The 14332-nt window shown below is 36.4% G+C and overlaps 1 protein-coding gene across 3 annotated transcripts in view; it reads left to right on the top strand.

The window, feature by feature from the left end:
* The window catches only part of MLLT3 (MLLT3 super elongation complex subunit), a 249382-nt gene that overhangs the window by 143244 nt on the left and 91806 nt on the right, over positions 1–14332 (top strand). For all 3 annotated transcript variants that reach the window (XM_082401004.1, XM_082401006.1, XM_082401005.1), the window contains exon 4: positions 8180–8323. In XM_082401004.1, the coding sequence (XP_082257130.1) occupies positions 8180–8323 (144 nt within the window). The remainder of the gene's footprint in view (positions 1–8179; positions 8324–14332) is intronic.

The raw sequence follows: 14332 nt of genomic DNA on the forward strand, positions 1-14332 counted from the left end.
ATGGATTTGTTTTTTCTCATTTCAAGATTTCCCTTAAGAAATTAGTTTTTAGCTTTCTTTTTTTTTCATTAAAAAAATTGAGATATAACTTACACACCATAAAATTCATCCTTTAAAAATGTACAGCTCTGTGGGTTTTAGTGTATTGTGCAACCATCACCACTATTTAGTTCTAGGACATTTTCATCACCCCATAAAGAAACCTTGTACCTATCAGCAATCACTCCTCATTCCTTATTCTCCCAGCCCCTGGGGTTAATCTATTCCCTTTCTCTATGTAATATCCTATTCTGGCCAATTCTTATCAATGAAATCATACAATATGTGGCCTTTTATGTCTGACTTCTTTCATTTAGTAGGTTTTCAAGGTTTATCCATGTTATAGGATGTACCAAATACTTATTCCTTTTTATCACTGAATGCTATTCCATTGTATAAATAACGCCACATTTTTGCTTATATTTGTATTCATAATTTGATGGACATTTGACTTGTTTCCATCTTTGCCCTATGAATAATGCTGCTACGAACATTCATATACAAGTTTTTGTGTGGAAATATGTTTTCAAGTCTCCTGGTTATATACCTAGGTGGAGTTGTTGGGTCGTGTGGTAACTCTGTGTTTAATTTAACTTTTTAAAGAACTGCCAAACTGTTTTCCAAAATGACTGTACTATTTTACTTTCCTACCAGCAATGTATGAAGGTACACTGAAGGCCTCAGTTTGGAAATAATGCTGCAATTAAGTATCTTCTCTCCTACTTTGTTTTTAACTTTTCTGGTCACTTTTACAAGCTCTCATTTCTTCAGAGAAATATATTTTCTGAACTACCCAATTCCCTCCTTTACAGAAGTAACTGGAATCTCCTCATCCACCAGATTTTTAAAAAGAAAGTAAATGAAGGATGAAGAGGCTGCAAGTAATGTGTGCACACGTGCGCACACACAAATGCAGTCGTCTTGGTACTTTGGGTAGCAATTCTTATGACTGAAAGACATTATTTATTCACTTTGTGAGGAATTTTTAGTTTCTTAAAATATGAAAGAAGAAAGATGCACTTGAGACGGAAAACAGTTATTTCCTTGGGGCCATTGTAAAATAGACATTCAGCTGACCACTGTGTAGTAGATATTCTGTTTAGTGTCCAGATTAGCTGATTTTTATTTTCTAGTTTTAGATTTTCTTTAAGATTTTATACATAATAATTATTGCTTTTTTCACAGGTGCACAATGAAACATATTTCAGTGTTTGTAATATGAAAAAGTAGTATACACCTAATTGTAGAGATGTGGATCAATTACTGGTGGGTTAATAATACACAAAATGCTATATAGCAAGCAATTAATGTAGCAAGATGGATAAGTCTCAAAAACAAAAATGATGATGTACATATATATATATATATATGGTTATGATATCACTTATGTATGGTTTTATAAACCACTGAAGCCAAGAATAAATGAGGTGATGGAGACACACATATGTAGTACAAGAGCATGAGTTGAAAGGACCGCACAGGAACTAAAGGGCATGGCTTACTGGGGAAAGAGGGATGGAGAAGCTCATATTTACAAAATTTTTATTTCTTTAAAGAAAAACATAAACTAGCATGGTGAAAGTGTTAACATCTCTTTAAACTCAGTGGAAAATATATGGGTGTAGTATTTTAAGTACTTTTCTTTATGTTCTTAATTTTTTAATTAAAATTATTGCTCTGTCATCTCTTTTTAATTTATCTTCTTAGAGTGTCTTAGAAACCAAATTTTTGCTATCTTCCATTCTGGATCTCCATCCTACTGAAATGATCCATGTGTGAAAATTTAATAGGTCTAGGCTGTTGCTCCAGAATGTGCATTTCATTTCTTCTGAGTGTATATCATTTTATTTATCGCTGGAGTTTACTCAACTCTGTCTTGAAGAAAGAACATCCATTATAATAATGGTTTATGAAAAAGTATTATTTCAAGTTGGCATAGGAGATGAGAGAAAGCAGCAAAAAGACCTCCACCTGATGTTGGAAGGGGCCTACCACTGCATATTTAGTGTATAATATCACCCTGCCCTTGGTCCCATCTCCATCCTTGTACTTTTCCTGCTTACAATAAGCTTGTCTTCAGTTTTGCTCACTTATTGGAGAGGTCAGAGTCAAGAGGGGTGGTGGAGTGTCAGTGCTTCTTATGAGTTCGTGTTTGTTTATTCTCTTATTTTGTGTTTGTATTCAACAAAACAAGCCTATCCATGAGAACCATGTGTGTTTCAGAAACTAAACCAACAGGCCCACTGAAACATAATTGACTGTAGCACTTCAGGTTTGAAAGGATCCCATGCTTCTCTCTTTCTTTCTGTCCTCAGAAAAGTACACGAGTGAATGTCAAGGACTGAAGCGGACTGAGAGGGATAATTTGATATTGCCAAAACCAGGTTTCCACCCTCTAGGAAATGTATCAGCTTTATATGGAGAATAAATACATGTTTCCTTGTTTGAACTTTGAAGAAGAATCTTTTCTATGGAGCATAAATTGACATTATATTGATGTCAGCCCTCTAAGAAAGATATTCAGTTGGTCAGACCACAAATTTATGGGTACTTTTTACTTTCTATAAAAAAAAAAAACTTTAAAAGAAAATCACACTCAAGATTCATACAAAGATTGTCACTTTCTGTGGTCCTTAGCCTTAGTTTTACTGAAAAGTAATTTGTTTTTGATTTTAAACTGGTGTGAACTATAAAGTGTTGTTACTACCTCACTCTTTTTCTGCTGGTAATTATTATATTCATCAGTGTATTTTTCTCTTTAAAAAGGTATGCTGCAGTATACTCCTAGTAAAAGTGAATGGAATAAAACTTAGGAGTTACTCCTTTCACTTCATTTAATCATAGTTAACTATTTGGTATAGCCTTTCCAGATTTTCCCCCATGCATTTGCATGGATAAAAAGTATGTCTATATAGAGATTGGCAAGGGCATAATATATCATATTTTAATATTTTTTCTGTGACTTGCCTTTAATTCACTTAGCGATATGCCTTTCCAAGTCAGTTTTTAAAAATATCTGCATAATATTCCATGGTAATGATATACTTACATGCAGATCATCCCTGTTTTTTTGCCATTATAAACAATGCTGCCATGAACATTTTATTTTACATCTATACCTGTCTATATATCTTTACACACATATTTGAATATTTCTGTGGAAGAGATTCTTAGTAGTAGAATTACTGGGTTAAACATTGCATGCATTTAGTGTGTTGGTAGATATTGCCAGTGTGTTTTCCCAAAGGCTTTACCAATTTACACTCCCAATTGTAAGGTAGAAAATGGCCCTTCTTATTTTTTAAATTAATTCTAAGGTTGTATTGACTATTTTACAATTTGGAGGAAAGGCAGGTAAGTAATAAAAATGGTTGTGATCATTACATTAATAAAGGAATGCTGTAACAGGGATGTCTAATTCAGACGGGGTTGGGAGGGTTAGGAAGACTTTTCAGAGGAGTTCATGCTTCAGTTAGGTCTTGAATGATGAGTTTGCACTAACCAGGTAAAGGATGGAAGTATGCAGGGGGGGAAGGCATTTTAGACAATGGGGAATACGATATGTGAAAGGCAAAATGAATGAGATAATATGAAGCACTGGGGAACAGCAAGTGCTTCAACATTGTGGAAGGACAAGGTAGAGTAAGAGAACAAAAGCAATGCAGGAAAGGTATTAAAAGACTATAATGGTTATTACCAGGAGGTGGGATTTCATCCTGTAGAAAATGATGACCGTTAAAGGCTTTTATATCAATGGAAGATGTAACCTGATCTTTCTGTTAGAAAGATCACTCTCTTGTCATTGTGGTAGGTAGAAAGGGGGAGTTCAAAAACAGGGAGGCGACCAGATGAAGAGTGATGAAGGTCTAAGCTAAGGCAGTAGTTATCGTGACTAGAGCAAAGGGCATAGATTTGAGAGTTCCTAAGGGGGAATACTAAACAAAACTCAGAGACCATTTGACTGTGATGAGTAAGGGAGAAGGAAGCGTTAGTGATGACTTTTGTGTATTTTACCCTTGGGAAGCAATTAGGATTTCTGTTTGTCATGATATAGAGTATAGGAGAAAGGACACATGAAGATAACTTCAGTTTAAGATAATGCATGAATTTGCTGTTGCTGCCGGTCACCCCAGTGGAGATGTGGTTAGACTGGAACACAAGCATATGGCAGTCAAGTGGGAGCTGGGCTGGAGGTAGAGAGGGGAGTCACTGTCATGAAGGAGGAACTAACTCCCTGTGAATGGGCGTTGTCTTCCTGGGGAATTTTGCAAAAAGGTAAATGCATTTAAGAGTCAATGAAGAAAGAAGGGAAGCCTGTGAAGAAAACTAAGGAGGAATGCCAGTAAGTGTGAGGAAAACAAGGAGAAAATGGCACCCTGATCAAGGAGAGAAGGAGCAAGTTTCATGCCAGATTAGTAATAGAAGTGAGAGGTAGTGAGTACATGAGTGGAGACTATGATCTGGGGAAGTTTGGATGAAGAGGTGAAAACCATGAATTTGTAGTAGGTAATGCCTGCATTCTGACAGTTTCAGGTGCTAAGACTTTTTTTTTTTTTAACATCTTTATTGGAGTATAATTGCTTTACAATTGTGTGTTAGTTTCTGCTTTATAACAAAGTGAATCAGCTATACGTACACATATATCCCCATATCCCCTCCCTCTTGCGTCTCCCTCCCACTCTCCCTATCCCAACCCTCTAGGTGGTCACAAAGCACCAAGCTGATCTCCCTGTGCTATGTGGTTGCTTCCCACTAGCTATCTATTTTACATTTGGTAATGTATATATGTCCATGCCACTCTCTCACTTCATCCCAGCTTCCCCTTCCCCCTCCCCGTGTCCTCAAGTTCATTCTCTAGTAGGTCTGCGTCTTTATTCCCGTCCTGCCCCTAGGTTCTTCATGACCTTTTCTTTTTTTTTTTTCAGATTCCATATATATGTGTTAGCATACGGTATTTGTTTTTCTCTTTCTGACTTAACTTCACTCTGTGTGACAGACTCTAGGTCCATCCACCTCACTACAGATAACTCAATTTCGTTTCTTCTTATGGCTGAGTAATATTCCATTGTATATGTGTGGCACATCTTCTTTATCCATTCATCTGTCGATGGACACTTAGGTTGCTTCCATGACCTGGCTATTGTAAATAGAGCTGCAGTGAACATTTTGGTACATGACTCTTTTTGAATTATGGTTTTCTCAGGGTATATGCCCAGTAGTGGGATTGCTGGGTCGTATGGTAGTTCTATTTTTAGTTTTTTAAGGAACCTCCATACTGTTCTCCGTAGTGGCTGTATCAATATACATTCCCACCAACAGTGCAAGAGGGTTCCCTTTTCTCCACACGCTCGGTGCTAAGACTTTTTAGTCAAAAGAACTGGGTTCAGATCACTTTGTTTCATCACGTGTTAGTAATATAACAAATTCTTTTTTAAAAAAGGAAAAACATTGTTTTATTTGACTATGTAATTTTAGAAAATATTGTGTTTTAAAAAACCATAAACACCTCATACATTGCAGGTGGGATTTTAAAATGGTGCAGCCACTCTGGAAAACAGTAAGGCATTTCCTAAAAATGTTCAACACAGAGTTACCTTATGACCCAGAAATTCCACTCCTAGGTGTATAGCCAAGAGAAATGGAAATGTAGGTCCATACAAAAACTTGTACACAAATGTTCATAGCAGCATTATGCACAATAGCCCAAAATGGAAATAACCCACATTTCTATTTATTGACAAATGTATAACCAAAACCTGGTATACCCATATAATAGATTATTATTTGTCCATAAAAAAGAACTGACACATGCTACAACATGGATGAACTTCAAAAACATCATGCTGAGTATAAGAAGCCAGTCACAAAAGAGCACATATTGTGTATGTATTTTATGTATGTTCATGTATTTATACGAAATGTCGAGAATAGGCAACTCCATAGAAGCAGAAGTAGATTAGTGATGCCAGGGGGTGTGGGATCTGTTGGACCACTAATGAGTTTGAGATATCTTTCTGGAGTAATGAAAATGTCCTGAAATTAGAATGTGGTGATGGTTTTATAACTCTGTGAATGTACTAAAAACCACTAAATATTATACTCTAAATGGTGAATTTTATGGTATGTAAATTACTTCTCAGTAAAGCTATTATTAAAAAAACATAAATAGCTGTTATCAAAAACACGTAAAATGGCAAAGGTAATGACAAATGAAAAAAGTAACATTTCACAGAGATGGTTAATATCTATAATACACAGGGAGTTTTTATATAAAGTAATAAATTCTGAGTGCTTTAATTTCCTCATCTGCCAAACAGAGCTGACAGCTGACCCAAAGGAGAGCTATGAGAATTAAATGAGATAAATGTTAAATACATAATATTGTTATTATTATCCTCAGTATTCATTTCCCCTTGGATGCCTGAGAATCTGTCTGTAGAGAGGTTTAGGTGTTTAGCCAGCTAAAGTAATGGCTGGAGAGTAGAACTCGAGTATCATGGAATTATAATTACTGCGTTCTCTTGGATATGGTGCTGTTTTGTCCTCCAGGAAAATGCCATATTTTCATTCATTTCACAGACATTTATTGCATTGCTACTATGCATGGGGTACTAAACTAGTTGTTGAGGGTACAGTAAGGACTCAACCATTATTCCTACTTTCAAAGATCTTATGATTTAGCAGGGTAAAGGGAGATAATAAGACAGTTATTCTAAGATGTTTCAAGGATAAGAGAGAGAGGCACACAGAACAGAGGAGAGGCAGTTGGGAGTGGAGTTCAAGGAAGGCTTCCCCCAAATAAAACCTGAATAGAGAGGGATGAGTAGAAGTTATCCAGGTAAAGCAGAAGGTGGAGGAATGGAGGTTGGCAGTGGAGGTAGTAATGTAAAGCAAGGGTGAAACCCAGAGTTAATCTAGAATGAGTAAATTCTGGGAGCAACCAACCACAATGTGTGGCTGGATCACCAGATGGGTAGAAGGGGTGTGGTGAGACATGGAACCAAGAGCTAGATCGTGAAAATCCTATGTGGCATTTAGGTGAGCTCAGATTTTTATTCTTTTTTTTTTTTTTAATTAATTTATTTATTTTTGGCTGTGTTGGGTCTTCGTTTCTGTGCGAGGGCTTTCTCTAGTTGCGGCAAGCAGGGGCCACTCTTCATCGCGGTGCGCGGGCCTCTCACTATCGGGGCCTCTTTTGTTGCAGAGCACAGGGTCCAGACACGCAGGCTCAGTAGTTGTGGCTCACGGGCTTAGTTGCTCCGTGGCATGTGGGATCTTCCCAGACCAGGGCTCGAACCCGTGTCCCCTGCATTAGCAGGCAGATTCTCAACCACTGTGCCACCAGGGAAGCCCAGATTTTTATTCTAATGGCATTGGGAACTTGTGAAATTTTAACCAAGGAGTGAAAATGGCTAGATTTTTGTTTCATATGGACAGTTTTGAGGCCTGAATGAAGAAGAAAGTGATCATCTATCCTGAAGTAGGAAGAACTACTAGAGGAAGGAGTTTATAGTAGTTTGAGCAATGAGTAAGAGCATGGCAGTATGGGTTAGACGGCTTGTTCAAGAAGTATTTAAAAGAGAAAATGTCAGCCGTTGATGATGGGTGTAGGGCCGTAGAGTGGGAAGGGGAAGGAGTGGCTTCAGGGGTGTCTTAGGTTTCCAGTTGGGTGGCGGTGTTGGTGGTGTCATACCACTTGAGAAACTGCAAGAAAGATGATGACTTTATTCTTTTTGGTTTTCCTCTAAGACAAGAAACTAATTTTTCAGATGTTTCCATTTTGCTTTGTAGATAGTTCCATGATGACTTTTTTCCCAGTACTTTGACACTGTAGCTGTTAGATGTCTGGGTCTCTTTTCTTTCTTTTTCTTTTTTTTGAATGAATTTTTCTTGGCGTATAGTTGCTTTACACTGTTGTGTTAGTTTCTACTAACTAGAAAGGGAATCAGCTATATGTATACATATCTCCCCTCTTTTTTTTGGATTTCCTTCCCATTTAGGTCACCACAGAGCGTCGAGTAGAGTTCCCCGTGCTGTAGTCTGAGTCTTTTCTGATCCTTATCAGGAGTAAATCTTTGCTTTCTAAATTTCTATTTATGCCTAAGTCTCTGTTTTCCTTCTTATTTTTTTTAACCTCTAGGAAGAACCTAAGAAGGTTCGTTTTGATTATGACTTATTCCTGCATCTTGAAGGCCATCCACCAGTGAATCACCTCCGCTGTGAAAAGCTTACCTTCAACAACCCCACAGAGGAGTTCAGAAGAAAGTTGCTGAAGGCAGGAGGGGTACGTGACGCTGGGCTTGTGAAAAGCCTTCCCATAGAAAACTAGTTGCTAGTGTGTCAAGAAGTACAATAATGTTTTGAGAGAGGTAAAAGAAGTGAAGCAACTTAATGACCATGCTGTGGACTCATGGTTTGAGAAGAAGAGGTAATTAAACAATATTTTAAGTAGGTATGAGTCTGAGATTACATTGTTGGTTAGAACAGCCTTATAGTCTATGCAGTTCAACTTTATTTCAACATCAATCTGAAACCAAACTATCCTCAATTAAGAAAAGAACAATGCCTTAACTGTGTTATATCAGTGTACAGAAAAATTTTAAAGTTGAAAGTTACATCAAAAATATATGAAAACGAGTGATTATCCAAATTTCCTTGGTCAAAATGAATAGAAAAGGTGTACTCATTCAAATTACTTGTTTGGGTCATTTAAAAACACATTTTTGTTTGTTTGAATTGTGTGTGGGTAATAGATGGATTTTTCTTTTTAAGATAATGATAATATAGTGCCCGGGTGAATTGGCTAGGATGGGGAAAGATTTTTAAGTGGAATTTCTCACAAACATATGGAATGTTTGCTTGCAGTTTGTGCAGACAAACACTGTTGATGGGTCAGAATCTACTTTACATTGGATACTACTAGGATCATCGGCTTCTATTGAATACTTCAGATGAACTTCCTGTGTCATCTTATATGGGCAGTTCAGACCCCATAAAATGTTGCAGTGCATTCTTTTCTGTTTTTTTAGTTATACATTTTTTTTCCTTTTTTTTTTTTTTTTCTTTGCAGTGCATTCTTTACTCTAGGATTTCCTTCATTTAGTTTTACTGGAAGGTTTTTGATAGTTTTTCATCCACGAGCTTATCATTATATGTAAGCATGTGTAGACCATAACTTCTCAAGATGCCTCATTTCACTGATAAACTCTACCTGAGGGCTTTGTAGGGAAGAACTGAATTTTATATAGCACAGAAGCCCTTTCCCTTTATGGGGATATGAATAACCACTTTGAGAACCTCAGGAAAGCTGTGGACCCTCTCATAAGAAAACCACCCATATATATATAATTGTGTAAACATTTTGGGTTATGTGTAACCCCTTGAGTCCATTTTTTTGAGATCTGTTTTCCAAGCTCCTATCCTCTCAGCTGAACTATTGATACTAATATGCATTTGAAGTGTTACAGGTACTTTTACCACATTTCATTCCACATTATACTGTATGTCGGTAGATTATGGGTTAAATAGGTATTGATGAGCCAGCTTTGGAAATGAATGACCATTTGTAGGATTTTGTGGGGAAATGCATCTTCGTGAAGAACTGGGCTTTTGTAATACAACTCATTTTAAAGGTAGGGATTTATTATATGTTTATTAAGGAATTTTTTTAAACAAACCCTATTTGATTCTTCTATAGTTATCTAGAGCACAGTGTGGGTGCTACTTATCTATGGCTATGCCCTTAAAAATGAGCCTGTCCATTTAAAATCCTAATCATTCCCATTACGTTTCTTTTTATGAGGGTGGCATTTTACGCCTCTGATTATTCCTCTTGGGTATGAAGTTAGGTAGGTAATTGGAGCATGTGAATTATGGAGCTTGAGTACATCAGGCTTCTGATAAGGGTCGTCATAAAAAGAAAATATGACACAAGAACTTTTTAAAACATCCACTTAGTCTCAGAGTACTCAAAAGTTGTTTGTGAGCCAGAGAAGAGGTTACAGGTCAGTGATAATGCAGTGCATCACTGCATCCTGATAAGGTCTCTAGTAGATTTCTGTCTTTTTCTCCACTCAGCCTTTATCTCAGAATTATCCTCCTTGACTTCTAACTTTCCTTCTTTGTGTTTCTTTCAGTGCTGTTTGAAGCCTGCATGTTTTTTCCCTGTTAGATTTAGATTGTGTCTTGACAACTCTAAAATAATAAGTTGAAATGTGAAATATTCGAGCACACCAGTTATTTGACATAAGTTCCTTAAGTGACTGATTCTAGTAAATTTTGTAGTAAAATTAAAAAATTCATTCGAAATACTAGTAATTCCATAGATTCTGTCCATTTCACATGGGAGGATTAAAATAGTCTTTTATGGAGATGGGAGAATCTGAACTAATAAACATTTTTTGTCTTACCAAGATTTTTGGATATAGTACCTTGTTTAACATTTTAACATTTATCATTGTTAATGGAACCTACATGGTGTTACTAACTTAGCCATTTTGATTTTATTAGAAATCTTTTTTTTTTCCAGCTTTTATGGAGATACCATTGACATATAACTTAAGGTTACAACATGTTGATTTGATACACTTGTATGTTGCAAAATCATTATCACCATAGCGTTAGCTAACACCTGCATCACATCACGTAATTACCATTTCTCTTTTGTGATGAGAACATTTAAGACTTACTCTTTTAGCCAAATTTCAAGTATATAATTCACTATTATTAACTGTAATCACCATGCTATACATCGGATCCCCAGAACCTATTCATCTTATAACTGGAAGTTTGTGCTCTTTGACCCACACCTCCCCTTCTCTCCCACCCCCCAGCCCTTGGTAACTACCAGCCTAGCCTCTGTTTTTATGAGTTTAACTTTTTCAGATTGCACGTATAAGTGATATCATACAGTTTGTCTGACTCATTTCACTTAGCCTAATGTCCTCAAGTTTCATCCATGTTGTTGTAAATGGCAGGATGTCCTTCCTTCTCATGGCTGAATAATGTTGCATCATACACACACAAACACACACACACACACACACACACACACACACATATCTCCACATCTTCTTTATCCATTCATCTGTTGATGGACACTTATGTTGTTTCCATAGCTTGGCTATTGTGAATAATGCTGCAGTGAACATGAGAGTGCAGATATATCTTCAGTATCCTGTTTTAATGTCCTTTGGGTATATACCCAGAAGTGTGATTGCTGGATCATATGTAGCTCTATTTTTAATTTTTTGAGGAACGTCCATATTGTTTTCCATAGTGGCTGCACTGTAGAATTTACAATCCTGCCAGCAGTGCACAAGGGTTCCCTTTTCTCCACATTCTTGCCAATACTTACCATCTGTTGTCTTCTTGAGGATAGCCATTGTAACAGGTGTGAGGTAATAGCTTAGTTTGATTTTCATTTTTTGATCATTAGTGATGTCAAGTACCTTTTCATATACCTGTTGGCCCTCTGTATATCTTCTTTGGAAAAATACCTATTCAGATTCTCTGCCCATTTTAAAATCATATTGTTTGGGGTTTTTTGGTATGAGTTCTTTATATATTTTGGATATTAATCTCTTACCACATATATGATTTGCAAATATATTCTCCTATTCTGTAGGTTGCCTTTTCATTTTGTTGATTGTTTCCTTTGCTGTGTAGAAGCTTTTTAGTTTGATGTAGTTCCACTTGTTTATTTTTGCTTTTGTCACTTTTGCTTCTGATGTCTATTAGAGATCTTCTGTTCATGACTATGTCTCTCTATATAAACTTTTTTTTTGACTGGGTTTTGGAGTGAAAGGGGGGTGCTTTTGCTCCTTATACTTAAACATCACATATGTGACATAGAGGTATATGTTCTATTTTTAAAGCAAAAATTTGATCCCTTCTTCATAAGTACTGTGTGAAATCATTATGTACAGCTTGAGGCATGAGTAGGGTAAACTTACCATTTTGGCTGTGGTTCCTTCTCTTTCACTTTTTTCTTTGAAACCAAAAGTACATAGCACTATTAAAAGTAGAACTTGGCTTTTCAAGAGATCAGAAAGGTTGTTTTTAGAGCTGGCAGCATCTTAGAAAAATGCTTTTCAGCTCTCAGAAGAAAATGATTCCAAAGAATGTTTTGCCAGAAGAATCCTGAAAAATTGCAGATTTTTTTTCTATTTCATAGCCTATAAGTCTATAGCTATATGACAACTTTTTTTTGGTCAATAACATTCTCTTCTTTTCACTCTTTTTTTTTTTAACGTTGTAACTCTATTCTAAATACTATCAGAGAAATCTTGGTGTGCTTCTGCCTTGGAAGAAATGTACCCTGTGTTCTTCTCTTGATTAGCTCCCTAAAATTAAGGTTATCTTTGCTTGCAAAGAAAAGAGTAAAACTTTCGTGGGAAGGGCATTTTTGGATTTAAGCATATTATTTTCTGAGAATATTGAAATACGGAATGAGTTCGTTTACAAGACCCTGAAGGTAGTTCTCTCTAACTGAGGGATGTCATTGGAACTTGCTAGGGAAACTGTAGATTTGGTTTACAAGCTAGCTCCTCTCAGGCCTATGTAAGACAAAGAAGATAGAGGTCAGAAAATGGGAAATAATAACCTGAGAACTGGGAGGCGATGCCTTCGTTTTGAGGTCTCATTTTCTTCTTTGGTTGGTAGGAGAGGTAGAGGACAGGGAGCAGTAAACTTCTGAGGGCAAGACTTGATGTCATCTATTTATACTTGAGTTTTAAGCAAAAGGACCAAAGGTATCCCATTGAGAAGCACCTCTCACTTTCACTGAGATATTTCTATTTTTTTTTAAGTGAACTGTTGAATCCCTGTAGAAGGATTTTCAAATATGCTCTTTATGATGTCAGGATTTTTTTAAAGGGTTATGATCACAATAGATGATTTTCTGTTTACTTGATCACCTTCTTAATAGCTGGAATTCAGTCATACAGACAAAATGCAGACGGATTTGACATCCATTACTTTTGATTGAAAGAGGATGAGTTTTTCTTTTGGGTGTTGGCAAAGCAACGATACAGTGTTTGTCATATAACTGAAACCTGTCATTTTACTAACTCGTCTCTCCAAATTTTCTTTTGGGAGGGAGTATGATACAATTAGAAATATTTTGAAATCAGGCAGATTTAAATTAAAACCTCATCTCTGTCATCTTCTAGCTGAATTACCCTGGGAAAATTTTTACATTCTTTTGAATCTCAGTTTATCATCCATGAAATGGACAAGACATTGTTTTCTTCATTGGGAATGTGTAGCCACGGTGTGTGGCTCATAGTAGATACCCGGTCCCTTGATTCCTTTTCCTTTGATTGCTGGTTTAGAAAATCAGAGTTCTATCCATTTTTATATCAAGCACTTAAAAGTACAGTGGAAACAGTTTGTTATTTAGTGTAAGCTACTCTAGCTTTATTCACAGGAGTATGTGTTTAGCACCGGTTAGTGTGACCAGCACATTGATGGACACATGTTGGGTTTAAAGGGAATTGGCCCATTGTATCTTTTTTTTTTTTGAATTTTATTTTATTTATTTTTTATACAGCAGGTTTTATTAGTTATCTATTTTATACATATTAGTGTATATAGCCCATTGTATCTTTCTTCAAGGAATTTACATTCTGGCTGTTAGTATTTTGCTTGTATAAACTGAAACACAGGTCTGTTTGGAATATCATTTTTTTAAGATGTCCGTTTTCATTAGAAAAATTAGGTGTTCTTACCGTTGTTCTTACTTCTAAATTTCTAGCAGATTAAAAGCTTCTCAAAGCCCTAAGAAGAATTCCTAAGTAGTATGTTCAGCAAGTATATATGTGCATCCTTGTGCTTCTATGAAGAAAGCACAAAAGGGGCAATCATCTTTGGAGAATTGAGTTTGTTTTACAGCTGCTCCCTTTTTTTAGCCTGGAAATCAAGTGGTCTGCTTTGGTTCTGTTGTTCTTTATAGGATGGTGGTAGGGTGTTGGTGGGCTTTTTTTTTTTTCTTTTTCTTTTTTTCTTTCCTCAATTAAACAGGGCAAAGTCTAAACGTGTTGTTCAGTCTATTTCTGAATCACTGGCCAGCAGTTAATTTTGAGGACTGAAAATTAAAACTAACCACAGCAGTTGTTAGAACTAGGGTTTCTATAGGCAGAAATCCAATTCTGTTCAGACACCACCTGTTTCAATAGGACATTTCAGACGCCCATTTGGCAAGATTTGCTGGAGAAGACATGGGGAACATGCTTTCAGTCTGTGTTAAGTCTGCAGCATAATGCAGTCCTGTTTCTCAAAGTGACAGTTGCAT

The sequence above is a fragment of the Balaenoptera borealis genome, assembly GCF_965194805.1.
Source record: "Balaenoptera borealis genome assembly, chromosome: 8".
NCBI classification, from domain to species: domain Eukaryota; kingdom Metazoa; phylum Chordata; class Mammalia; order Artiodactyla; family Balaenopteridae; genus Balaenoptera; species Balaenoptera borealis.